The 25,052-nt window shown below is 47.6% G+C and overlaps 1 protein-coding gene across 5 annotated transcripts in view; it reads right to left on the bottom strand.

Moving 5' to 3' along the window:
- MYO18A (myosin XVIIIA) overlaps positions 1–25,052 on the bottom strand; it is a 199,789-nt gene extending 174,737 nt beyond the window's left edge. For all 5 annotated transcript variants that reach the window (XM_039319030.1, XM_039319032.1, XM_039319033.1 and 2 more), the window contains exons 1-2: positions 24,924–25,052; positions 6,632–7,728 (exon numbers count right to left, since the gene is read on the bottom strand). In XM_039319030.1, coding sequence (XP_039174964.1) covers positions 6,632–7,639 — 1,008 coding nt within the window. In that variant the 5' untranslated portion in view covers positions 7,640–7,728; positions 24,924–25,052. The remainder of the gene's footprint in view (positions 1–6,631; positions 7,729–24,923) is intronic.

The following is a 25,052-nucleotide window of genomic DNA, read 5'->3' as shown; positions in this document are numbered from 1 at the left end:
GCCTCCTTTATGACTGGTGGACTTCAACTCCCAGAATTCCTCAGCCAGCATGGTGGAACTATGGCCTCCTTTATGACTGGTGGACTTCAACTCCCAGAATTCCTGAGCCAGCATGGGGAAATTATGGCTCCCTCATGACTGGTGGACTTCAACTCCCAGAATTCCTGAGCCAGCATGGGGGAAACTATGGCCCCCTTTATGATTCGTGGACTTCAAATCCCAGAATTCCTCAGCCAGCATGCCTGGCTCAGGAATTCTGGGATTTGAAGTCTACATGTCATAAAAGGCCCATGGTTCCCCACCCCTGCCTTAAGATAAGCAAGACTAGCGATAGTTTGTTCTAACCTGGTTTGTTCAGTAAACTGCCCATCGCGCTGCGCGAAGAGCTCCATCCTCTGAGGTTTTGGGGCCACAGGAAACCCACGTCAAGCTTTAAGGGTGGCCTTTCAGATCTCCACAGGACTTCAACTCCCAGAATTCCTTTGACTTTGGGTTTTACCGATTAGATAGATTTGTTTAGATTATTATGAAAAAGTAAAAAAGTTGAGGTTTGACGCCTTTTCTTCATTTTCCCCTTCTTTTCTGCCCTTTTCCCTTCCCTTTTCTCTCCCCTATTTGTTTTTGTCTATTTTTTGTTTATATTTTATATTATAAACTATTTTTTTTTAAAAAAGAATCATTAAGTAAATATTGATTTGTTTACTTGCAAAATACATGCCGCACCCAATCTTAAATACGTGGCTGTGGGCGGCAAACGGCTGGGACCAGGAAATAAAGTAAAGATAATGAAATGCAATAAAATTAAATTAAATTAAAAATAATGCGGAACAAGGAAGAAAAACAGAGGCCGGGGTGACGCGGTGAATGCTCCAACACTGGAAGTTTTTAAGAAGAGACCAGACAGCCATTTGTCCGAAATGGTGTAGGGTTTCCTGCCTAAGCAGGGGGTTGGACTAGATGACCTCCAAGGTCCCAGTCTATTCTATTCTATTTTATTCTATTCTATTCCTGACAGTTAGAACAATTAACCAGTGGAACTCCTTGCCTGCAGAAGTTTTGGGGGCTTAGTTGACAAGTAAATTCTTTTTAAGAAGAGACCGGACAGCAATTTGTCTGAAATGGTATAGGGTTTCCTGCCTGAGCAGGGGGTTGGACTAGATGACCTCCAAGGTCCCTTCCACCTCTATTCTGACAATCTATTATTATTATTATTATATCGATCATCGCACAGTCAGCCAGATGTTCAGACTGGATTTGGCATTTTGTCTACCTATCGAGTCCTTACCCAGGACCTGGGATAGGCAGATGTGGATGTTTGATGGTATTACAGGTATCGTCGCAGGATGGAAGCAGTTCCTAATAAGGCTGCCATTTGCAATTGACTGATGGTGAAATTGTCAATGCCAATAGTGTTCAAGTGGTGCTCCAGTTGTTTTGGGATTGCACCCAAGGAGCCTATGACTATTGGTACTACCCTTGCTTGCTTTTGCCACAGTCTTTCTATTTCTATTTGTAGGTCTTTGTATTTTGTTATCTTCTCCAGTTCTTTCTCTTATATTCTGCTATCTCCAGGCACTGCCACGTCCACTATCCAGACTTTTTTGTCTTTCTTATCGACAATTGTTAAGTCTGGGGTGTTATGTTGCAGGTGCTTGTCTGTTTGAATTCTGAAGTCCCAGAGCAGTTTAATTTTATCATTTTCTATGACTTTCTCTATTTTATGATCCCACCAGTTTTTGCTTACAGGCAAATGATACTTTTTGCAGATCTATTATTATTATTATTATTATTATTATTATATTATTATATTATTATTATTATGGATCATTGCACAGTCAGCCAGATGTTCAGACTGGATTTGGCATTTTGTCTACCTATCGAGTCCTTACCCAGGACCTGGGATAGGCAGATGTGGATGTTTGATGGTATTACAGATATCGTCGCAGGATGGAAGCAGTTCCTAATAAGGCCGCCTTTTGCAATTGACTAATAGCGAATTTGTCAATGCCAATGGTGTTCAAATGGTGCTCCAGTTGTTTTGGGATTGCACCCAAGGAGCCTATGACTATTGGTACTACCCTTGCTTGCTTTTGCCACAGTCTTTCTATTTCTATTTGTAGATCTTTGTGTTTTGTGATCTTCTCCAGTTCTTTCTCGTCTATTCTGCCGTCTCCAGGCACTGCCACGTCCACTATCCAGACTTTTTTGTCTTTCTTATCGACAATTATTGTTGTTGTTGTTGTTGTTATTATTATTATTTTCCCGAGTTGGGTCTTGAAATCTCTGCAAGGAAACAGCCCAGATCACAGATGCCATGGGAGAACTGGGTTTTTCAAAGGTGTCCGAACGGGCAGATGGCGCAAATCCCCAGGTAATCTGAGTCAGGACTTCTACCAATTGTTTGATACCTGTTGGAGTTTCCAAATGGTCTTGAAGGACGCTCAGGTGTACCGAGCAGTGCAACCCCCCCCCCCCAAAGCCAGGTGATTATCAGAATGCAAACAACAGCCACCAAGTCCTAAGCTCAAGAATAGAATAAACAGAATAACTTTATGGTCACTTGGAATGTACGCTGATCGGCACATGTGAAAATGACATTTCGTTGCCTTCAGCTCTCAAAGGGTCACCCTCTCCTATACGCACTACATAAATATGACAAAAATAAATAAAAAGAGGACTCTTAAGCAGAAGCCTCCAACAAACAAAGCCCCAAAGGTTCACTCTTAAAGGAGATAAGGGATGGAAACTCATGAAGGAAGGAAGGAAGGAAGGAAGGAAGGAAGGAAGGAAGGAGGGAGGGAGGGAGGGAGGGAGGGAGGGAGGGAGGGAGGGAGGGAGGGAGGGAGGGAGGGAGGGAGGGAGGGAGGGAGGGAGGAAGGAAGGAAGGAAGGAAGGACAATGGATACAAACTCATCAAACTCAACCTGGAAGGAAGGAAGGAAGGAAGGAAGGAAGGAAGGAAGGAAGGAAGGAAGGAAGGAAGGAAGGAAGGAAAAGGAAGGAAGGAAAATGGATGGCATCTAATCAAGGAATCAACCTAGAATTAAGGAGAAACTTCCTAACAGTGAGAACAATTAACCAGTGGAACTCCTTGCCTCCGGAAGCTGTGAAAGCTCCAACACTGGAAGTTTTTAAGAAGAGACTGGACAGCCATTTGTCTGAAATGGTATAGGGTTTCCTGCCTGAGCAGGGGGTTGGACTAGATGACCTCTAAGGTCCCTTCCAAATCTATTACTACTACTACTACTACCACTACTACTACTACTACTACTATCATTATTATCATCAGTATCATCAGTATTATCAGTATTATTATTATTATCATCTTTGTCATTATTATTATTATTATTTCCATCTTTTTTTTTCCTTCGGCAGAAAAAAAGTGACAGGAGAAATTCTCGTCCAAGCACACAGCAACGGCCTCGCTTAGCGACAGAAATTTCGGGCACAGTTACAGTCATAAGTCAAGGAATTGTCACCAGCTGACCTTCACCAGCTTGTAAAATCCTTTGCAACAGAAGTAAGCTGGAATTTTAGCCAGGCACTTCCAAGAGGCAAAAGTCACTGAACAACTTTGAGGACTACTTGTATGTACAGGCTGTAGGGGAAAAAAAAATATACTTATAATCACATTCCATCCTATTCAGCCGCAATTAGTATCGCACTTAAATCTCAGAATGTCAGCCCTGACAAATCCTTATTTCGAACGGAATTTCGCCTGAGGGACTTGGGTAGTGTTTCCTCAAAATAGCTTTTCGGGAAAGAGGAAAAAAATATTATATTTTGAATCATCAGCCTTTCTAAAAATATGCATGTGTAATGCACACAAGCAACACACAGACTCCTAAATCCAATTTAAGATTCAGCAGCCACGGGGTCACTAGTGGTCTGAACTAGCTTGCTTGTGAGAAATAGGATGCAAAGGATTATGAGGGAGGTGGACATTTTGACCACGCAATGCCCATGCTGTTTATACCAGTGGTTCTCAACCTTTTTAATGCCGCGACCCCCCCCAACCGGTCGTAAGTCGAGGACTACTCAACCGGTCGTAAGTCGAGGACTACTCAACTGGTGCAGCACCGTTTGCAGAATGGGACTTTTGGCGGGCTCAGCAGGGCAGAGACAGCCTGGACGATTCCTATTGGCTTTTGAAAGCCAATAGAATTAGACTCTATTCAAGAGAGTCTATTCAAGAGAGTCTTTCAAAAGCCAATAGAATAAAAGGGAGTAGCCCAGCTAAGGAAAAGGGGGGAAAAATGGCGGACTGCGTTGTTTGGCGACCCCCGTGAAATGGTCGTTCGACCCCAAATGGGGTCCCGACCCACAGGTTGAGAACCACTGGTTTATACTGACCGTCCCTGTTACAGTGAATGAAGAGAGTGTAGCCAGAAACAATATTTTCACAGCTTCCAGGTGAGCTGCAAAAAACCTGAAGGCAGGACAAAAAGCAACGGGTGGAAACTAATCAAGGAGAGAAGCAACCTGGAATTAAGGAGAAACTTCCTGACAGGTAGAACAGTTAACCAGTGGAACAACCTGCCTCCAGAAGCAGTGAATGCTCCAACACTGGAAGTTTTTAAGAAGAGACTGGACAGCCATTTGTCCGAAATGGTGTAGGGTTTCCTGCCTGAGCAGGGGGTTGGACTAGATGACCTCCAACGTCCCTTCCAACTTTACTATTACTACTACTACTATTATTATTATTATTGTTGTTGTTGTTGTTGTTATTATTATTAAACTGGGTGCATTTGGAAACTTGTGGTTGATCTCAGAAGGACTGACCTATCAAATCTAAATTCTCATCCAAGCACAGAGCAGAAAGAAATATTCCTTATTTGTTAGCCCTACAGAGCTCACCATTAACTAGAAATATTCGCTAGCATTCTTTTAATTCTCAGCCACTCTTGGTCTCTACCAGGGGTGTCCAACCTTGGTTACTTTTTAAGACCTGTGGACTTCAATTCCCAGAATTTTCCCCAGCAGCCATGCAACTTTTTTTTTTAATTAAAAGTTTAAAAAATTTCACACAATATATATCCCCAATCCCTCCCCCCCTCCCCCCCCACTTCCCAGAGCTGATTACAGGGTTACAAATAAACAAACATAATCTAAATAACATTACCCAACTATACTATCAATCAAATCCATAATATACTTTAACTCCTCTTCAAAATAAATATTAACAAATTAAAAACAAAAATAATAATATAATTAAACCATAATACTAAAAATAATATAAATTCAACCATATTAAACTATTAATAATAATCTAGAAATTACTTATAAGCAAGATAATACTTCAGTCTGATATTTCTTTTGAATATAATCAATCCATCTTCTCCAAACCGAAATATATCTTTCTTGTGAATGGTCCTTCAAATAAGCAGAAATTTTTGCCATTTCTGCTAAATTAGACACCTTAAGTATCCATTCTTCCATAGTAGACAAAAAAAATTTCTTCCAATATTGCCCCACCAGTAATCTTGCAGCTGTTATAAGATTCAACATCAAATTAATTCCTTTAACATCAAAATCTACAATAACACCCAACAAAAATAATTGCGGCGTAAACTTTATCTTTCTCTTAAAAGTCTTTTGAATATTCCACCAAATCTTAATCCAAAAAGCTTTTATATCTCTACAAGTCCACCAAATATGGAAATAGGTTGCATCTAAGCTTCCACATCAGCCATACAACTTTAAGAATTCTGGACTTCAATTCCCAGAATTCAACTTTGAGACTTCTGGACTTCAATTCCCAGAATTCAACTTTAAGACTTCAGGACTTCAATTCCCAGAATTCCCCAGCCAGCATAGCTGAAGCCTACAAGTTTTAAAATTGCCAAAGTTAGATATCCCTGCTTTATATAGAGTAGGGGTGGGCAACCTTGGCTCTTTTATGACTCGTGGACTTCAACTCCCAGAATTCCTGAGCCAGCATGGGAGTTAGTCCACAAGTCATAAAAGAGCCAAGGTTCCCCACCCCTGATACAGAGAAATATTTTGGGGAAATTTATTTTATTTATTTACTTATTTATGAGACTTATATACCGCTTTAAGTGCAAGCACTCTCTAAGCGGTGTACACCAGTAAGCAATGTATATATATATATATTTACATTGTCCCCAACAATCTGGGTCCTCATTTTACCTACCCCGCAAGGATGGAAGGCTGAGTCAACCTTGAGCCGGTGAGATTTGAACCGCTGACCCGCTGAACACAGTCAGCTAAAGTGGCCTGCAGTACTGCACCCTAACTGCTGCGCCACCTCGGCTCTGCACCCCTCAGAATTCCCGATCTTTGAAAACTCATCACCCCAAAAAACGGCATCACGAAAAGCGCCGCAATGCAGAATTTCCGGAGCTTTCTTGCAAACATTTGGAGAACCACCAGACCTTTTAAGCGTCCCGCATCATTTGCAAAATAAGAAGGAAACGGTTCTCGGTTGCAAATTTCTCATAACCCAACAACAGACGGGAGAGCTGATCGCGATGCCCACACAACACCGGAGAATGGGCATTTGGAAGTCCCACCAAGGCAGCAAAGGAATCAGACTCGGCCAAAAATCCACAAGGATGGAGGAGACCCCCGTCAACCCCCTCACCCTGCCCCGCGCAAGCCGGCAACTCACCTCCAAGGCTGCTCCTTGGAGCCGCTCGCCGTGCCTCAACCAACAGCGACTCAGCTCGCTCAGTTCCAAAATCGGCTGCACCTTCAGGCGTACCGTCTCGCCCGACTGCCGGATCATCTCCACAATCTCGTCCCGGGATTTATTTTCCACGTTGTGCCCGTTGATCTCCACCAGTCGGTCGCCCGGCACCAAGCCCAAGGCCAGATCTTTGGTGCCGGCGCCCGGCTCGGCAAAATGCACCACTCGCCGGTAGACCTGCCCGTCGGCCGCCCTGTCCAGCATGGTGGTACGACGCAACGAGAAGCCGAAGTCGCCCGTGTTGCGGCGTTGCAGCTCCAGCTGGCGGGGCACGGGGGGTTGTGGAGGCACCACCGCAGGGAGCTTCAACTCTGCGGGGAAACGCTTGCTCACCAATTCGGGCAGCCGGGTGCGCGAGGCGGAGGATGCCAGTGGGACGCAGGGGAGAGTCCCACCGCCGTGCTTCGTCAGCTGCGTCTCCAGGGTTCGCGTCTCCACCTGCGGGGAAGGGGCTGCCGAATGCTCGGAGGGCGTGGAGGTCTCCGAGGCGCTCTCGTCCCGGCTCCTCTGGGAGAAGGAGAACCTCTTGACGATCATCTGCGAGTTCTGTTTGGCCAACGAGCCGAACTTGGCGGCCCGCTGGAGAACCGAGCCCTTGAAGTTGCCGTCGTCCACTTTGAGGTCATCGCTGGAGCTGGCCGTGCTGAGGTGGCCGGAGTCCAAGATCACGCTGCCCCGGTTGCTGTCGGAGTCGATGTCGGTGAGATGGAGGTCCGAGCCGCTGGCCACCTTGATGGGGATGGGGTTGGAGATCTCCAGGCGGTTCTTGGCGTCCCGCTTGGAAGCCCGGTTGAGGTTGAAGAAGCCGCGTCGCAGGCTTATCTCCTCCAGGCTCTTCAGCTCGGCGGCCGACATGCGTTCCTTCTTCTCCTTCTTCTCCTTCTTCTCCCTCCTGGACCCGTCTCGGTCTTTCTTGATTAAGTGGAACATGGTGGGAAAGAGGTCTGGGAGAGGCCCAGGCTCAAAGAAGACGGATGCTCTCAGTGAGGGACGCCAAACTCCTCATCCAGCCAGCCTGCCTGCCATGGATGCAACAAAGAAGAACACCCAGGTAAGTACGTTAAGGGTTCCTAAGGCATCCACCTCTGTCTTGAGGGATAGAGGGAGGGAAGGGCAGAAGGGAGGGAGGAAGAGAGGGAGGGGAAAAGGAGGATGGGAAGGAGGGAGGGGGAAGGAAGAAGATGGGAGGGAGGGAGGGAGGGAGGGAAGGAGGAGGGAGGGGAAAAGAAGGGGAAGGGAGGAAGGGAGAGAGAGAGGAAGGAAGGAAGGAGGGAAAAAGGAGGATTGGAAGGAGGGAGGGGGAAGGGAAGAAGATGGGAGGGAGGGATGAAAGGAGGGAGGGGAAAAGAAGGGGAGGGGGGAAGGAAGAGAGAAGAAGGAAGGAGAGGGAAAAGGAGGATTGGAAGGAGGGAGGGGGAAGGAAGAAGATGGGAGGGAGGGAGGGAAGGAAGAGGGAGGGGAAAAGAAGGGGAAGGGAGGAAGGGAGAGAGAGAGGAAGGAAGGAAGGAGGGAAAAAGGAGGATGGGAAGGAGGGAGGGGGAAGGAAGAAGATGGGAGGGAGGGAGGGAAGGAGGAGGGAGGGGAAAAGAAGGGGAAGGGAGGAAGGGAGAGAGAGAGGAAGGAAGGAGGGAAAAAGGAGGATGGGAAGGAGGGAGGGGGAAGGAAGAAGATGGGAGGGAGGGAGGGAAGGAGGAGGGAGGGGAAAAGAAGGGGAAGGGAGGAAGGGAGAGAGAGAGGAAAGAAGGAAGGAGGGAAAAAGGAGGATGGGAAGGAGGGAGGGGGAAGGAAGAAGATGGGAGGGAGGGAGGGAGGGAAGGAGGAGCGAGGAGGAAAGAAGGGGAAGGGAGGAAGGGAAAGAGAGAGGAAGGAAGGAAGGAAGGAGGTAGGGGAAGAAAGAGATGGGAAAACGGAGGGAGAAAGGGAGGGAAGGGGAGGGAAATGGGAGGGAGGGAGAGAGGGGGATGGAAAGGAGGGAGGAAGGAAAGGAAGTATGGAAAGGGAGGGAGGGACAGGGAGGGAGGGACAGGGAGGGAGGAAGGGAAGAAGGAAGGAGGGAGGGAAGAAGGGTGTATAGGAAGAAGGGAGGGAGGAAGGGAAGGATGGGAAGGAGGAGGTAATAGTAATAGTAGTAAAGTTGGAAGGGACCTTGGAGGTCATCTAGTCCAACCCCCTGCTCAGGCAGGAAACCCTACACCATTTCGGACAAATGGCTGTCCAATCTCTTCTTAAAAACTTCCAGTGTTGGAGCATTTAGGTAGGGAGGGGGAGGAAGGAGATGGGAAGAGGGAGGAAACTGGATGGATGGTTGTCTGGCAGTAGGTAGTATGATACGAGACAGGTTGTTCTACACTTACTCCTTGACTTACAACCTGTCACGTAGCGTCAACAGACCCCCCCCCAAAAAAAGCTACTTATAACCCAATTCTGAAGTTCTGGTGTTGCAAAAAAAAAAAAAAAAAACCCACCCAGATTGGCTGCATTTTGGGCCCTTTGTGGCCCAGTCTAGCCAGGGGTAGGCAACCTTGGGCTAGACTGGTGGACTTCAACTCCCAGAATTCCTGAGCCAGCATGGGGGAAACTTTGGCCCCTTCATGACTCGTGGACTTCAACTCCCAGAATTCCTGAGCCAGCATGGCTCAGCTTGGAAACTCTCCCTTTCCCCTGAGCATGGCTGGCTCAGGAATTCTGGGAGTTGAAGTCCACCAGTCATGAAGGGGCCATAGTTCCCCCATGCTGGCTCAGGAATTCTGGGAGTTGAAGTCCACCAGTCATAAAAGAGCCAAGGTTGCCTAACCCTGGGTTAGGGCAAGGGTCTTCCAACTTGGCCCTTTTATGACTTGTGGACTTCAACTCCCAGAATTCCTGAGCCAGCGTGGGGGAACTATGGCCCCCTCATGACTCGTGTACTTCAACTCCCAGAATTCCTGAGCCAGCGTGGGGGAACTATGGCCCCTTCATGACTGGTAGACTTCAACTCCCAGAATTCCTGAGAGCATGGGGGAACCATGGCCCCCCTTTAGGACTCGTGGACTTCAACTCCCAGAATTCCTGAGCCAGCATGGCTCAACTTGGAAACCTCTCCCTTTCCCCTCAGCATGGCTGGCTCAGGAATTCTGGGAGTTGAAGTCCACGAGTCATAAAAGAGCCATGGTGGCCTACCCCTGGTCTAGCCAGCTTCCCATCATGACATACATAACATACATTTGTTTGTTTGTTGCCTCTAGAGAAGCATCCAGAAATCAATAACCATCAGACCATCATCCCTGCCCTCTGGCTGGCAGGAAGGAACTGGGAGAAGGGGGGGGGGGGAAATACAGATTGGGGTGGATGATAGGTTCAGTGGTCCAAAGAGATAAAAAGGGAAAGATTGTGGTCCGACAAGTGTTGCGTTTGGCAACATCTCGGAATTGGTTCATCAAATCTACCAGGAAAACTAAGATAATAATGAGACCCCCATCAGGACAAAAACAACAACAACAACAAAGCTTTGTGCAAAAAAAGAGCCAGGCTGTCTCTGGCCCTAAGGAAATATTTGGGGTTTTATACAGGTTGTTCTCGACTTATAACGATTCATTTAGTGACCATTCAAAGTTACGACAGTGCTGAAAAGAGACCGGTGATCGTTTTCCACATTTACGATCGTTGTAGCATCCCCAGGGTTCAGGACCATCAAAATTTGGGTGCTTGACAACTGACTCACATTTACGACGGTCGCAGCGTCCCACAGTCACGTGATCCCCTTTTGCAAACTTACGACAAGCCGAGTCCACAGGGGAAGCCGGATCCACTTAACGACGGTGCTGCTAACTGAACGACTTCAATGATTCACTGAACGACGGTGGTAAGGGAAGTCGGTAAAATGGAACAAAACTCACTTGACAAACGTCTCCCTTAGCCACGGAAATTTGGGGCTCCATTGTCGTCGTAAGTCCGAGGACTTCCCATACAGTATTCGACGGGCACAGACAAAACAATTTCAAAATAATTACCGGTAGTCCTCCGACGTACGACCACAACGGAGCCCAAAACGTCCGTTGCTAAGTGAGACGTTTGTTAGGTGAGTTTTGCCCCATTTTACGATCTTGCCACAGTTGGTAAGTGAATTATTACAATTGTTTTGTTAGGAAAGATGGTTATTAAATGAATGTGTGGGAAGATCGCAAAAGGGTATCACATGACCCCAGGATACGGCGACCATCATAAACACGAGCCGGTTGCCGAGCCTCCAAATTATTTTTTTTTTAATTTTTTTTTATTGATTTTCTAGTTTCACATTTAAATATTTGAAAAGCAAGGTGGCGGCTGGGTTAGTTCATAATTCAATAACATACAAATTTCTTTAGTGCAGATCACAAACTATTACATTAAATATTTCCTCTCTTTTCCCCTTGGTATTTACTGCCTCACAATCAAATGAGTACAATTCTTATTATATCAATTTAATACAAATAACTTTCTTACATTTCTCAATAATTTTTAGTTTATACATATCTTAGTCGTTTTAACATTCAATCTTTTTAGACAATCAAAGTCCTGGTAATTTTTTCCCCATTTTTGGTTTCCGATTAATATTTAAATGGAACGTTTAGTATGCATAGTTTCCAAGTTTTAAATAACCCCAATTTCCTTTATCGCAATTCATCCCAAGATCTTACATCATATAATGCTGCAAAGACTGTCTGCGGAAACTGGCCGTAAGTCACATTTTTCTGTGCAGTTGTAACTTCGAACCGTCACTAGACGAATAGTTGTTAAGTCCAGGGATCAGCTGCATATCAAATTATGGAGAACAATTTTTAAAAGATTTTGAAATTTGGGGGGGGGGGGAATTAACAGCCGAGAGAAGGGCAGGGGTCAAACAGGGAATTAGCCTGGAATTCTTATGTAGGCACAAGAGGGCAAAGTCTTGAATGCTGCTGCACTTTATCTATATAATATAGATAAACCACCTGGGAAGGTTGCTTGCAAATATTAGGAGTAATAAAATAGGTAACTGAAGTCTTCCTATGTGTGGCTGTGGCGGTTCATGCCTAACATCTGGCTAAGCTCCACTGCAGCTGTTAAAATGAACACACAGGTAGTCCTCAACTTTTTTTTTTTGGGGGGGGTAAGATTTTATTGATTTTTTTTCTTACATACATATAATTTTTTCAACCAACGTGCTGTCTGAGTTTGAAAGCACTAATACATATTTCATTCCTAATCCTTCATTTGTTTCTTCAAGCCATTAATAGAATAAGTCCCAAGTTTGGTAATATACTGTTTCTTCTTTTTCTTTCAATCTCATAATCAATCTGTCCATCTCTGCGCATTCCAATATTTTTTTTTTAATTATTTCTTCCTGTGGTGGTGTTCCTTCCTCTTTCCAATATCACACAAACATTATTCTTGCAGCTGTTGTGACGTGTAGGGTATAATAATAATAATAATAATAATAATAATAATAATAATAATAATAATAATAATAATAATAATAATAATAATAATGTTGGAAGGGACCTTGGAGGTCATCTAGTCCAACCCCAAATGGAGGCTTTGTTTGTTAATCTTTTCTGGCATTACACCTAGTAGGAAAAGGTCAGGTTTAAAGTCTACAGGTTCTCCCAACATCTTTTCCAACCAAGTCTGTATCTTTTTCCAATAGTTCTTTGCTTTGTCACATGTCCACCAAACGTGATAATGCGTGCCTGAATTATGTTTACATTTCCAACATCTATCTGACGTATTCTATTATATTCATTATTTTTAAACATTTTTGCTAATCTTGCTGGTAAGCCCTCAACTTACCGCCACAATAGAGGCCCAAATGTATGTGTTGCTAAGTGAGAAATTTGTGGGGTTTTGCCCCATTTTTACCACTTCCCTTCACGCATTTGCTAACTGAATCACTGCAGTTGTTAAATGAGTAACACAGTTTTTAAGGGAATTTGGTTTCCCCCCATTCACTCTCAAGCCTTTAATAATAATAATAATAATAGTGATGATGATGATAATGATGATAATAATAATGATGATTATGATGATAATGATGAGAAGAAGAAGAAGGAGGAGGAGGAGGAGGAGGAGGAGGAGGAGGAAGAGGAGAAGAAGAAGAAGAAGAAGAAGAAGAAGAAGAAGAAGAAGAAGAAGAAGAAGAAGAAGAAGAAGAAGAAGAAGAAGAAGAAGAAGAAGTTGGAAGGGCCTTGGAGGTCATCTAGTCCAACCCCCTGCTCAGGCAGGAAACCATATACCATTTGAGACAAATGGCTGTCCAGTCTCTTCTTAAAAACCTCCAGTGTTGGAGCATTCACCGCTTCTGGAGGCAAGGAGTTCCACTGGTTAATTGTTCTCACTGTCAGGAAGTTTCTCCTTAGTTCTAGGTTGCTTCTCTCCTTGATGAGTTTCCACCCGTTGCTTCTTGTCCGGCCTTCAGGCGCTTTGGAGAATAGCTTGACTCCCTCTTCTCTGGGGCAGCCCCTGAGATATTGGAACATTACTATCTTGTCCCCCCTAGTCCTTCTCTTCATTAAACTAGACATCCCCAATTCCAGCAACTGTTCCTTGTATACTTTAGCCTCCAGTCCCCTAAAATCATCTTTGTTGCTCTTCTCTGTACTCTTTCCAGAGTCTCAACATTTGGGAAAGGTTGGGAAAACTGCCTGGGTGTAAGGAACGTTCCGGAAATTTCATTTGCTCCAAGTTTCTTGATGATGGGTAACTCTGCAGAAAGAAGAGCTGCCTCCAGCTCAGCTCCCGATGACTTCATGAGTTTGTCCAGGTAAGTTTCCTGGCAGACGTACCCAAAATCCTGAACCTTCGCAGCCACACAGGAGGCCTTGATCCCAGACAAGGGCGGGAGACAGCAGACAGAAAATTCTTGCAAACCCTGATTTATTGCCGAAAGAGCCGACGGCTAATCCAATTGAGTTAAGGCTCCGGAAAGGGTGCAGAGAAGAGCAACGAAGAAGATTAGGAGGCTAAAACATAGGAAGAACGGTTGCAGGAATTGGGTATGTCTAGTTCAGGGGTAGGCAACCTTGGCTCTTTTATGACTCATGGACTTCAACTCCCAGAATTCCTCAGCCAGCATGGGGGAACTATGGCCCCTTGATGACTCGTGGACTTCAATTCCCAGAATTCCTGAGCCAGCATGGGGGAACTATGGGCCCCTTCATGACTCGTGGACTTCAACTCCCAGAATTCCTGAGCCAGCATGGCTCAGCATGGAAACCCCTCCCTCTCTCCTCAGCATGGCTGGCTCAGGAATTCTGGGAGTTGAAGTCCACGAGTCATAAAAGAGCCAAGGTTGCCTACCCCTGGTCTAGTTTAATGAAGGACGAGGGGGGACATGATAGCAGTGTTCCAGTGTCTCAGGGGCTGCCCCAAAGAAGAGGGAGTCAAGCTATTCTCCAAAGCGCCTGAAGGCCGGACAAGAAGCAACAGATGGAAACTAATCAAGGAGAGAAGCAACCTGGAATTAAGGAAAAACTTCCTGACATTGAGAACAATTAACCAGTGGAACTCCTTGCCTCCAGAGGTTGTGGGTGCTCCATCACCGGAAGTTTTCAAGAAGAGACTGGACAGCCATTGCTCTGAAATGGTATAGGGTTTCCTGCCTGAGCAGGGGGCTGGACTAGAAGACCTCTAAGGTCCCTTCCAGTTTCTATTCTATTCTATTCTAATTCTATTCTATATTATTCTATTATATTCATTATTCTATTCTACTCTACTCTACTCTACTCTACCCTACTCTACCCTCCCCTCCCCTACCCTACCCTACCCCACTCCACTCCACTGCATTCCATTCATTATTCTGTTCTGTTCTGTTCTATTCTGTTATCCAGTGGAACAATTTGCCTCCAGAAGTTATGGGTGCTCCATCACTGGAGATTTTCAAGAAAAGATAGGGCAGTCACTTGTCTGAGATGGTACAGCATCTCCTGCTTGAGCAGGGGGGCTGGACTAGAAGACCTCCAAGGTCCCTTCCAGTTCTATTATTCTGTTAACCAAGTTGGTTAGGGGACTGGAGGCTAAAACATCCGAAGAACGGTTGCAGGAACTGGCAATGCCTGGTCCAACAAAGAGAAGGACTAGGGGTGACATGAATATTTGAGGGGTTGTCACAGAGAGGGGGGGTGAACCAGTGGACCTGTTGTAAGTCCCTTCCTTCAGGATCATTGCAACTTTGCAGAGTCACTTAACAAACAGGTGTAACCCGAAGACTCTCTGCATTATTAAAACAATCTCACCGAATGATCCCTGATGTCATTTCAGCAAATTACTATCGGCGAGTTCATTGATTTTTGTCTCAGTAGGAATATTTTGGGAGACACTTAAATCTATTTTAGGACACTAACCTGGTCATGCCCATTCATCACTCTCTTTTGGTTTGGGGGGGGGAATCTTTGCATCCACTTAAATGTCCCTGTTGTGATGGGAAATGGGTTTGCGTGTTGTCACCCGCAGGAAAACCATTTTTATCCAATTGGAGGTGATTTACGGAGGTTTGGGAAGCCCCTGGCCTGGGATAACTCAGAATAACAAGAGTTGGGAGGGACCTCGGAGGTCTTCTAGTCCAGCCCCCTGTTCAAACAGGAGGCCCTGCCTAGACTAGACCATTCCAGACAAATGGCTGTCCAACCTCTTCTTAAAAACCCCCAAAACTTCTGGAGGCAGGCTGTTCCACTGATGAATTGTTCTCAGTGTCAGGAAATTTCTCCTTAATTCTAGGTTGCTTCTCTCCTTGATTAGTTTCCATCCATTGCCCTTCCTTCCTTCCTTCCTTCCTTTCCTTAATAATAATAAAGTTGGAAGGGACCTTCCTTTCTTCCTCCCTACCTCCTCTCTCCTTTCTTTCCTCCCACCTCATTCCCATCCCCTTCCTTCCTTCCTTCCTTCCTTCCTTCCTTCCTTCCTTCCTTCCTTCCTTCCTTCCTTCCTTCCACCCTCCCTCCCTCCCTCTCCTTTCCCTCCTCCCTCATTCCCATCCTCTTTCCTCCTTCTTTCCTTCCTTCCTTCTTACCTTTCCTTCCCTGCCTCCCTCCCTTTCCTTTCTTCCTCTTCCCCCTGCCTACCTCTCTCTCCTTCTTTCTTTCCTTCTTTCCTTCCTTCCTTCCACCCTCCCTCCCTCCTCCCTCCTCATTCCCATCCCCTTCCTTCCTTCTTCCTTCCTACCTACCTATCTTTCCTTCCCTGCCTCTCTCCTTCCTCTCTTCCTTCTCCCCCTGCTTACCTCCCTCTCTCCTTCCTTCCTTCCTTCCTTCCTTTCCTTAATAATAATAATAAAGTTGGAAGGGATCTTCCTTTCTTCCCCCCTCCCTCCTCTCTCCTTTCTTTCCTCCCACCTCATTCCCATCCTCTTCCTTCCTTCCTTCCGTGCCTCCCTCCCTCCTTCCTCTTCCTCTTCCCCCTGCCTACCTCCCTCTCCTTCCTTCCTTCCTTCCTTCCACTCTCCCTTCCTCCTTTCCCTCATTCCCATCCCCTTCCTACCTACCTACCTATCTTTCCTTCCCTGCCTCCCTCTCTCTTTCCTTCCTCTCTTCCTTCTCCCCCTGCCTGCCTCCCTCTCTCCTTCCTTCCATCCTTCCTTCCTTTCACCCTCCCTCCCTTCCTCATAGAATCCTAAGTTTGGAAGGGACCCTGGAGATCTTCTAGTCCAACCCCCTGTTCAAGCAATACTCAGGACTAGGCCATTCCAGACCAATGGCTGTCCAGTCTCGTCTTAAAACCTGCCTGTGCTTAAGTCTGTGCTGAACAGATGGTACGTGGGGAGGGCTCCTGTCCCTCCCAGCCCTTCCTGCAGTGACCCAGCCTGGGGGGGGGGGGCTTCTTCACAAAGGCCCTTGTTATGCAAACACAACAAGAGGGAGAAATCCTGCTTCTCTCTGAGCTGGCAGGAGTGAGCCGGCTCAGTTTTTCTCCCAGCGCGTTTGAGTTCCGGAGTGGCCATCTAATGTCCAGCCTTGCAAGGAAAGCATCAGGACCCTCCGCTCTGCAGGCCAGGTTTCCCCCCCCTGCCCCCCCCCCCGGCAATTTATACCAGGGATTGATTTCAAAGCAAGAGTGGCTTGCAAAAATATAATAATACAGAGAAGTCAAGTGAACTGGGCTGGTGTAAACTACGATTAGCTGTATTTTCTTCCTTTTTTTCTTTATTTGTTCTGTTCCTAATTTTGAATCAGCAACTGACTCCCCCCCCAAAAAAAGAAATGGTGAGGGTGGGATGTTTCAGTACAGGTAATCCTCAACTTACGAGCATTGTTTAGCGCAGTGTTTCCCAACCTTGACAATTTTAAGGCATGTGGACTTCAACTCCCAGAATTCCACAGCCAGCAATGCTGGCTGTGGAATTCTGGGAGTTGAAGTCCACATGCCTTAAAATTGTCAAGGTTGAGAAACACTGAACTTTAGCGACTGTTGAAGCCCACCCCTCTTAAAGCAGGCTGGCTGGGGGATTCTGGGAGTGGAAGTCCACCCCTCTTAAAGCAGGCTGGCTGGGGGATTCTGGGAGTGGAAGCCCACCCCCCTTAAAGCAGGCTGGCTGGGGGATTCTGGGAGTGGAAGCCCACCCCTCTTAAAGCAGGCTGGCTGGGGGATTCTGGGAGTGGAAGCCCACCCCTCTTAAAGTATGCTGGCTGGGGGATTCTGGGAATGGAAATCCACCCCTCTTAAAGCATACAGGGTGGGGGATTCTGGGAGTAGAAGTCCACCCCTCTTAAATCATTCTGGCTGGGGAATTCTGGGAGTGGAAGTCCACCCCTCTTAAAGCAGGCTGGCTGGGGGATTCTGGGAGTGGAAGCCCACCCCCCTTAAAGCAGGCTGGCTGGGGGATTCTGGGAGTGGAAGCCCACCCCTCTTAAAGCAGGCTGACTGGGGAATTCTGGGAGTGGAAGCCCACCCCTCTTAAAGCAGGCTGGCTGGGGGATTCTGGGAGTGGAAGCCCACCCCTCTTAAATCATTCTGGCTGGGGAATTTTGGGAGTGGAAATCCACCCCATTAAAATGGCCAAGCTGGAGAAACACTGATCAACTCTGCAGATTTACAGTCCTTAATTACTCTTCCTTCCTCATTCCCTCAACAACCTTTTGTTCCCGAACTTAACAATTCAAGGCCTCCCCCCTGGGACCTTTATACAGGACACAAGGCTGCCCTCCTACACATATTTCAAACAGGCTACTCATTCCCAGGCCGAGTCCAGATTGAAGATAAAAGTATAAAACTTAGGGGCAAAGGCTTCTCAAACTTGGTCCCCCACCAGACTGGCATCCCCCACAAGACATCCCAACAATCAGGCCCCCCACCCCCAGAGGCCAGCAACCACGCTAAGTGGACTTACGTTAAGCACATTTTGTCCCGTTTTACAACCTTTCTCGCCACCGTTGTTACGCGAATCACTGCATTTGTTTGTTAATCTGAATTCCCCCCCCCCCATTTGCTCATCAGAAGATCCCAAAAGGGGATCCCATGAGCCCAGGATGCTGCGACCGTCGTAAACCCGAGTTAGTTGCCAAGCGTCTGAATCTTCATCGCATGACTCCAGGGGAATGGTGCGACGGTCGTTAAGTGTGAAAAACGATCACCAATCTCTTTTCTCGCGGCTGTTGTGCCTTTGAACTAAACAAAGATGATCAGGGGACTGGAGGCTAAATATATATAAGGAACTGTTGCTGGAATTGGGGATGTCTAGTTTCACGAAGAGAAGGACAAGGGGGGACATGATTGCAGCATTCCAGTATCTCAGGGGCTGCCCCAAAGAAGAGGGAGTCAAGCTATTCTCCAAAGCCCCTGAAGGCAGGACAAGAAGCCACGGGTGGAAACTCATCAAGGAGAGAAGCAACCTGGAACTAAGGAGAAACTTCCTGACAGTGAGAACAATTAACCAGTGGAATTCCTTGCCTCCAGAAGCGGTGAATGCTCCAACCCTGGAAATTTTTAAGAAGAGACTGGACAGCCATTTGTCTGAAATGGTATACAGTTTCCTGCCTGAGCAGGGGGTTGGACTGGATGACCTCCAAGGTCCCTTCCAACTTTATTATTATTATTAAGAACCTGCCTGCAGAAGCAGTAAATGCTCCAACACTGGAAGTTTTTAAGAAGAGACTGGACAGCCATTTGTCCGAAATGGTATAGGGTTTCCTGCCTGAGCAGGGGGTTGAACTAGATGACCTCCAAGGTCCCTTCCAACTATTATTATTACTATTACTATTAAACGCCTGAAGGCAACTTGTACCAAGATCAATTCCCCTGAACTCTCACCTCCATTCCAGCCAGGTGAGGCAGGTGAGCAAGTCCGGCGGATTGGCACAGCGTTATTTGCACAACCGGGCCCCGCCCTTGACAAGAAGGGCTGGACCGGCACACGCAGCGCTGGGCTCAACCGGCAAAGCCCACCTGGGTGATAGAGACAAGACAGGTGAAAAACGGCCGCCGCACAGGTGGGAAGCCAGAAAAGGCAGCTTCCCCATCCCACGGCTGGAACTGGCTTTCCCTGATCTGGGAATTCAGACACACCCAGGCCTGAGCGATGAACAAGCGTGGCAGGTATGCCGTGACGTGAGGTAGAAAAAGGTAGTTTAGTCTGACAGGCGGGACGAGAGGCTGTTTCTCCCCCACCATCCACCCTGGGCTGGAATCACCTGGTTTAAAGGTCGAAGCTGAGAGGCCGGAAACAACAAGCTCAGGACGATTAAGCAGCGGTGGCCACTTTAAGACTTGTGGACTTCAACTCCCAGAATTCCTCAGTCCACCAGTCATCAAAGGGCCAAGTTGGAAGACCCCTGTCTTAAAGCCTCCTGGCTGAGGAATTCTGGGAGTTGAAGTCCCCAAGTCCTAAAAGGGACAAGTTGGAAGACCCCTGTCTTAAAGTATCCTGGCTGAGGAATTCTGGGAGTTGAAGTCTACCAGTCCTAAAAGGGCCATGTTGGAAGACCCCTGTCTTAAAGCATCCTGGCTGAGGAATTCTGGGAGTTGAAGTCCACAAGTCATAAAGGGGCTAAGTTGGAAGATCCCTGTCTTAAAGCTTCCTGGCTGAGGAATTCTGGGACTTGAAGTCTACCAGTCCTCAAAGGGCCAAGCTGGAAGACCCCTGTCTTAAAGCTTCCTGGCTGAGGAATTCTGGGACTTGAAGTCCACCAGTCATCAAAGGGCAAAGTTGGAAGACCCCTGTCTTAAAGCATCCTGGCTGAGGAATTCTGGGAGTTGAAGTCCACCAGTCATCAAAAGGCCAAGTTGGAAGAGCCCTGGATTAAGTGACAGCCCAAAAGCCCCTGAGCCCACCCCATGCTTCCCCTCCCATCCAAGTGTGCCGTTGCAAAGGATGCAGGCCCTGGGATGGGATGAACAGGACTTGGCTTGTTCTCCTGATGGTCTTCAGACAGTATTTCAATACCAATTCAGCTAATCTGATGGTGGACAGGACAAGTCACAAAAAGAGGCTTTAACAGAGCAACACAGGTGGAAAGGACCCCCGAGGTCTTCTAGTCCAACCCCCTGCTCGAGCAGGAAACCCTAGACCAGGGGTCTTCCAACGTGGCCCTTTGATGACTTGTGGACTTCAACTCCCAGAATTCCTGAAGCAGCCAGGCAGACTCAGGAATTCTGGGAGTTGAAGTCCACAAGTCATAAAAGAGCCAAGGTTGCCTACCCCTGGGCCCTAGACATTTCAGACAAGTGGCATGCCTGGCTGAGGAATTCTGGGAGTTGAAGTCCACAAGTCATCAAAGGGCCACGTTGGAAGACCCCTGCCCTAGACCACTCCAGACAAACGGCTGTGAAATCTTTTATTTAAAAACCTCCAGTGAGGGAGCACCCACAACTTCTGGTGGCAAGCTGTTCCACTGGTTGATTGCTCTCATTGCCAGAAAATCTCTTCTTATTTTCAGGTTATATAACTCCCTGCTTAGTTTCCATCCATTGCCCTTCCTTCCTTCCTTCCTTCCTTCCTTCCTTCCTTCCTTCCTTCCTTCCTTCCTTCCTTCCTCCCTCCCTCCCTCCCTCCCTCCCTCCCTCCCTTTCTCTTATAGAATCATATTGCTAGGTGGGACCTTGGTTTTCTAGTCCAATCTCTTCTTAAAAACCTCCAGTGTTGGACCTTGGATATTGACAGTTGGAGCACCCACAACTTCTGGAGCCAAGTTGTTCCACTGATTAGTCCTGAAGAAATTTCTCCTTATCTTCAGGCTGCTTCTCTCCTGGATTAGTTTCCATCTAAAGTTGCTTCTTCTCCTGCCTTCAGGCCCTTTGGAAAATAGTTTGACTCCCTCTTCTTTGTGGCAGCCCCTGACATATTGGAACACTGCTATCATGTCCCCCCTAGTCCTTCTTTTGACACTTAATAATAATAATAAAGTTGGAAGGGACCTTGGAGGTCATCTAGTCCAACCCCCTGCTCAGGCAGGAAACCCTAGACCATTTCGGACAAATAGCTGTCCAGTCTCTTCTTAAAAGCCTCCAGTGTTGGAGCATTCACAGCTTCTGGAGGCAGGTGGTTCCACGGGTTAATTGTCCTCACTGTCAGGAAGTTTCTCCTTAGTTCCAGGTTGCTTCTCTCCTTGATGAGTTTCCATCCATTGCTTCTTGTCCTGCCTTCAGGCGCCTTGGAGAATAGCTTGACTCCCTCTTCTTTGGGGCAGCCCCTGAGATATTGGAAGACTGCTATCCTGTCCCCCCTCGTCCTTCTCTTCGTTAAACTAGACATACCCAATTCCAGTTTAATTCAGCAAACATATTTTAACCATATTTTTCCTCCTGCCTCTTTCCTGCAGAAAGCCTCCACGGAACTGCCTACAAACAGTTCATAAACAGGACAGGATTGTATGTATGGCGTGGGGTTTTTTTCTTTCTTTCTGCACAACACAGAAAGCATTGTTACTTAGCCTGGTAAAAAGCAAAACTCAGCTCTGCTAGAAAACCCTCATTGTTAAAAGGGCTGCACACTGCCCTGAAGCACACGCAAAAGGTGGGACACAACTGTTAAATCCTAAGAGAGGAAGCTGCCTTTTGTGACACAACAGCTGCTGGTTGTTTAAACCCGGGGTTGTCTTCTCTGATTGATAATAGTCTTCACCAGGCCTCTTGGGAAGAAAGGATCCAAGGCATTAAGTCTAATTAACATTATAATTCCCCTCTAATGGAAGACACAGGAGAACCCTCTTCCCATCTGCAACTATGGGGTGTTTTAAGTGGTCCTTCTGCATCTTATTTTTTTTTCCCCTTCCCCACTGCAAACCTTAAATGGAATATGCAAGGCATTAATTTCTATTTCCTACTCTTTAACTGCCTCCCTTCCTCTCCCGCTTTACAACAAACTTTGTGTGTGCAAATCCATCCCATCAGGCTAACAAACAGCGCATGAAACAGGCAGGCTAGTTTTTGAGTCAGACAAACAAGCAATGGTGGCTGAGCTCTGAGGGTCCCTTCCAATTTGATAAGAAGAATAGGATAGAGCTGGAAGGGACCTTGGAGGTCTTCTAGTCCAGCCCCCTGCTCAAGCAGGAGATAAGCAGTGTATAAAAAAACTGAGGATGCCCCTGACATATTCACAGATATACATTGGGCCTCTGCAAAAAAAATTCACGTTTGTCTCTTTTGAAGAAACAATGCAAAATGCTCTCAAGAAACTCCACAGCTGGGAGAGGTTTCTCTGAAGCTTGTAAAATTCCACCTCTACTGTATTTACATACTGATTCATTTTTGCTTTTTTTTTTTTTTTTACTTTTAAAGTTTTAACTTTTAATACAATGTTTTTAACCTTCCAGTTATTTTATATGATTGTGTTCTAGTGATGTGAGCTGCTTTACAGAGAGATGGGCGTCATCTAGATTTAAACAACATAACAAGCAAAACTGGGGTCCAGATGTGGAAAATGTAAAAAAGAAGAATCCAAAACTTGAAAACAGCCAGGAAAAAAAAAAACCCACAAAACAAACAGACACAATAAAGCAGTGGTTCTCAACCTTTCTAATGCCGCAACCCCATAATACAGTTCCCCATGTTGTGGTGACCCCCAACCACTTATACATCACCGGGTGCCAGGGTGTGGCCAAAGAAAAGGGGGAAAAAATGGCAGACAGCCTTGTTTAGCGACCCCCGTGAAATGGTCGTTCGACCCCAAATGGGGTCCCGACCCACAGGTTGAGAACCACTGCAATAAAGGAATCTACCACCTCTGATTCCCTTTCTAAGATTCAGCCTGGAGTAAAAACCCTTTTACTGGTGGATGGTCAACATCTGTTGCTTTTTCTTTTTTTTTTTTTTACGGAGGTGGGCAAAGAGGAAGCACAAAGGCCAAAAAAAAATAGAAAAAGGTAGGTGCAACTATAAGGAGGATATAACCAGCCCCTGCTGCAAATGTACATAATCCCCAGCAAGGCATATTTATGTCCAACAGGTAAAAGCTGTTCTCCATCTTCATGTGTCAGTATTTTAAAGTGGGACTTAAGGTTATAAAAGCCAGGATTTCTAAAAAAAAAAAAAATTAATCACCCTAGGACAGGGGTCTTCCAACTTGGCCCTTTCATGACTTGTGGACTTCAACTCCCAGAATTCCTCAGCCAGAATTCTGGGAGTTGAAGTCCACAAGTCACCAAAGGGCCAAGTTGGAAGATCCCTGCTTGTGGACTTCAACTCCCAGAATTCCTCAGCCAGCCACACTGGCTGAGGAATTCTGGGAGTTGAAGTCCACAAATCATCAAAGGGCCAAGTTGGAAGATCCCTGCCTTAGATCAAACATGCCTTATTCCTTAGATAAGGGCAAGCACGTGCACACACACACCCTATTTCCTTTCCAGCCCCATCTCCCCCCCACACACACCTCTCTCTATACCACACATCAGCTGTGGTGTACAACACAGACACAAAGCACCGGAAAAGCCCTGCCAGACCCCACCCCTAGGATCTCCCCCAACCGGCCAGTTGGAAACCACCAGAGGCCAAGTTTGAAGACCCCTGATATAGACTTTAAAAAGAGGAGTGGACTTCAACTTCCAGAATGCCTCAGCCAGCGTGCCTGGCTGAGGGATTCTGGGAGTTGAAGTCCACAAGTCATCAAAGGGCCAAGTTTGAAGATCCCTGTCTTAAAGCCTCCTGGCTGAGGAATTCTGGGAGTTGAAGTCCACCAGTCATCAAAGGGCCAAGTTGGAAGACCCCTCCCTGCCTTAGACCAAACATGCCTTATTCCTTAGATAAGGGCACACACCCCCCAGACTTATTTCCTTTCCAGCTCCACACACCCCTCTCTGTACCACCCATCAGTTGCGGTGTGCAACACAGACACAAAGCACCGGCAAAAGCCCTGTCAGACCCCACCCCCCTGGGATCTCCCACAACCTTGCAGCTGGAAACCACCAGAGTCTCTCTCCCCCCCATGAGAAACGGGGGGGGCAGTCCACCCCACCATCCTTTGCCACAGAACCGGGGCAAAGTGAATTCCAGAAAGGCTGGATCAGGCAGGCCGTTGCAAACCCGCCAGGACTGGCTCGTGCACACGCACACGCCTTTCCACAAATGCGTGCAACACACACATACACAGGTACAAAATGCCCCTGCAACCCAGCGCTCGGGCACCCCCAATTGCTGCATCCGAGGGGCAGTTAGGCAAGGGTTGCACAGCCACACCCGGCCCTCTCCGGGCGGCCTGTCGTCCCCCCCCCCAATTCCAAGGGCACTCCCCAACCCGCGGTGCCCACCCCACCCCCCGGGGGGCTTCCAGGCGCCGCACACCTTAGGCCACTTCAAAGGCTCACCTGGAAAGAGGCGGGCACCTTTTGCAAAAGGGGGGGGAGGCCAGGACATGCCTCGCCCCTCCCGTGCCCGCTTCCAAGCCCCCCACCCCAGACCAGCCCCCCTCGCCCCCCCCCCGAGTGGAATTACCCCAAAGGCGTTGAGCAGGAACCGCTGGGTAATCCACGATGCCCTGCGAGGCTTTCCCGAACTACCACTCCCGGCATGCCTTGCCGCCTGCCGTCAGCGCGGGGCTGCTGGGAATTGTAGTTTGCGCTTCGGCCGCGGCTCCCTCGCTGACTGGCGGGCGCTCTCGCCGCCCCGCCCGGCTCGGGGAGGCTCTTTCCAGACGGCCGACGGCCCCAGCCAGACACGCGTGGGGAAACACGCGTGCATTCAGACGTGCCGACCCCTCCCTCCCCCCCCCCCAGACAGGGCAGGAGGGCCGAGCGCGCGCCCGGAGGCCCCGTCCCGGTGGGTTCCCCTTCAGCCTCGACCCGGCCCGGCGCTCCCTCACCTCGGCCTGCTGCGGTCCCGCTCGAGCCTCGCCTCGCCGCTACGGCTGCCGCCGCTGCTGCTGCCTCGCTCGGCCGCTCCCGGACCGGCATCGGGCGACGACGGGGCGGGGCGGTGGGCGGGGCGGCTC

This window comes from Crotalus tigris, unplaced genomic scaffold (assembly GCF_016545835.1).
Source record: "Crotalus tigris isolate CLP2741 ecotype Arizona unplaced genomic scaffold, ASM1654583v1 scf7180000021948.665609621:419813, whole genome shotgun sequence".
Taxonomy (NCBI): Eukaryota; Metazoa; Chordata; class Lepidosauria; order Squamata; family Viperidae; genus Crotalus; species Crotalus tigris.
The sequence above is the reverse complement of the archived record's forward strand: the minus strand, read 5'-3'. Positions and strand labels throughout refer to the sequence as shown.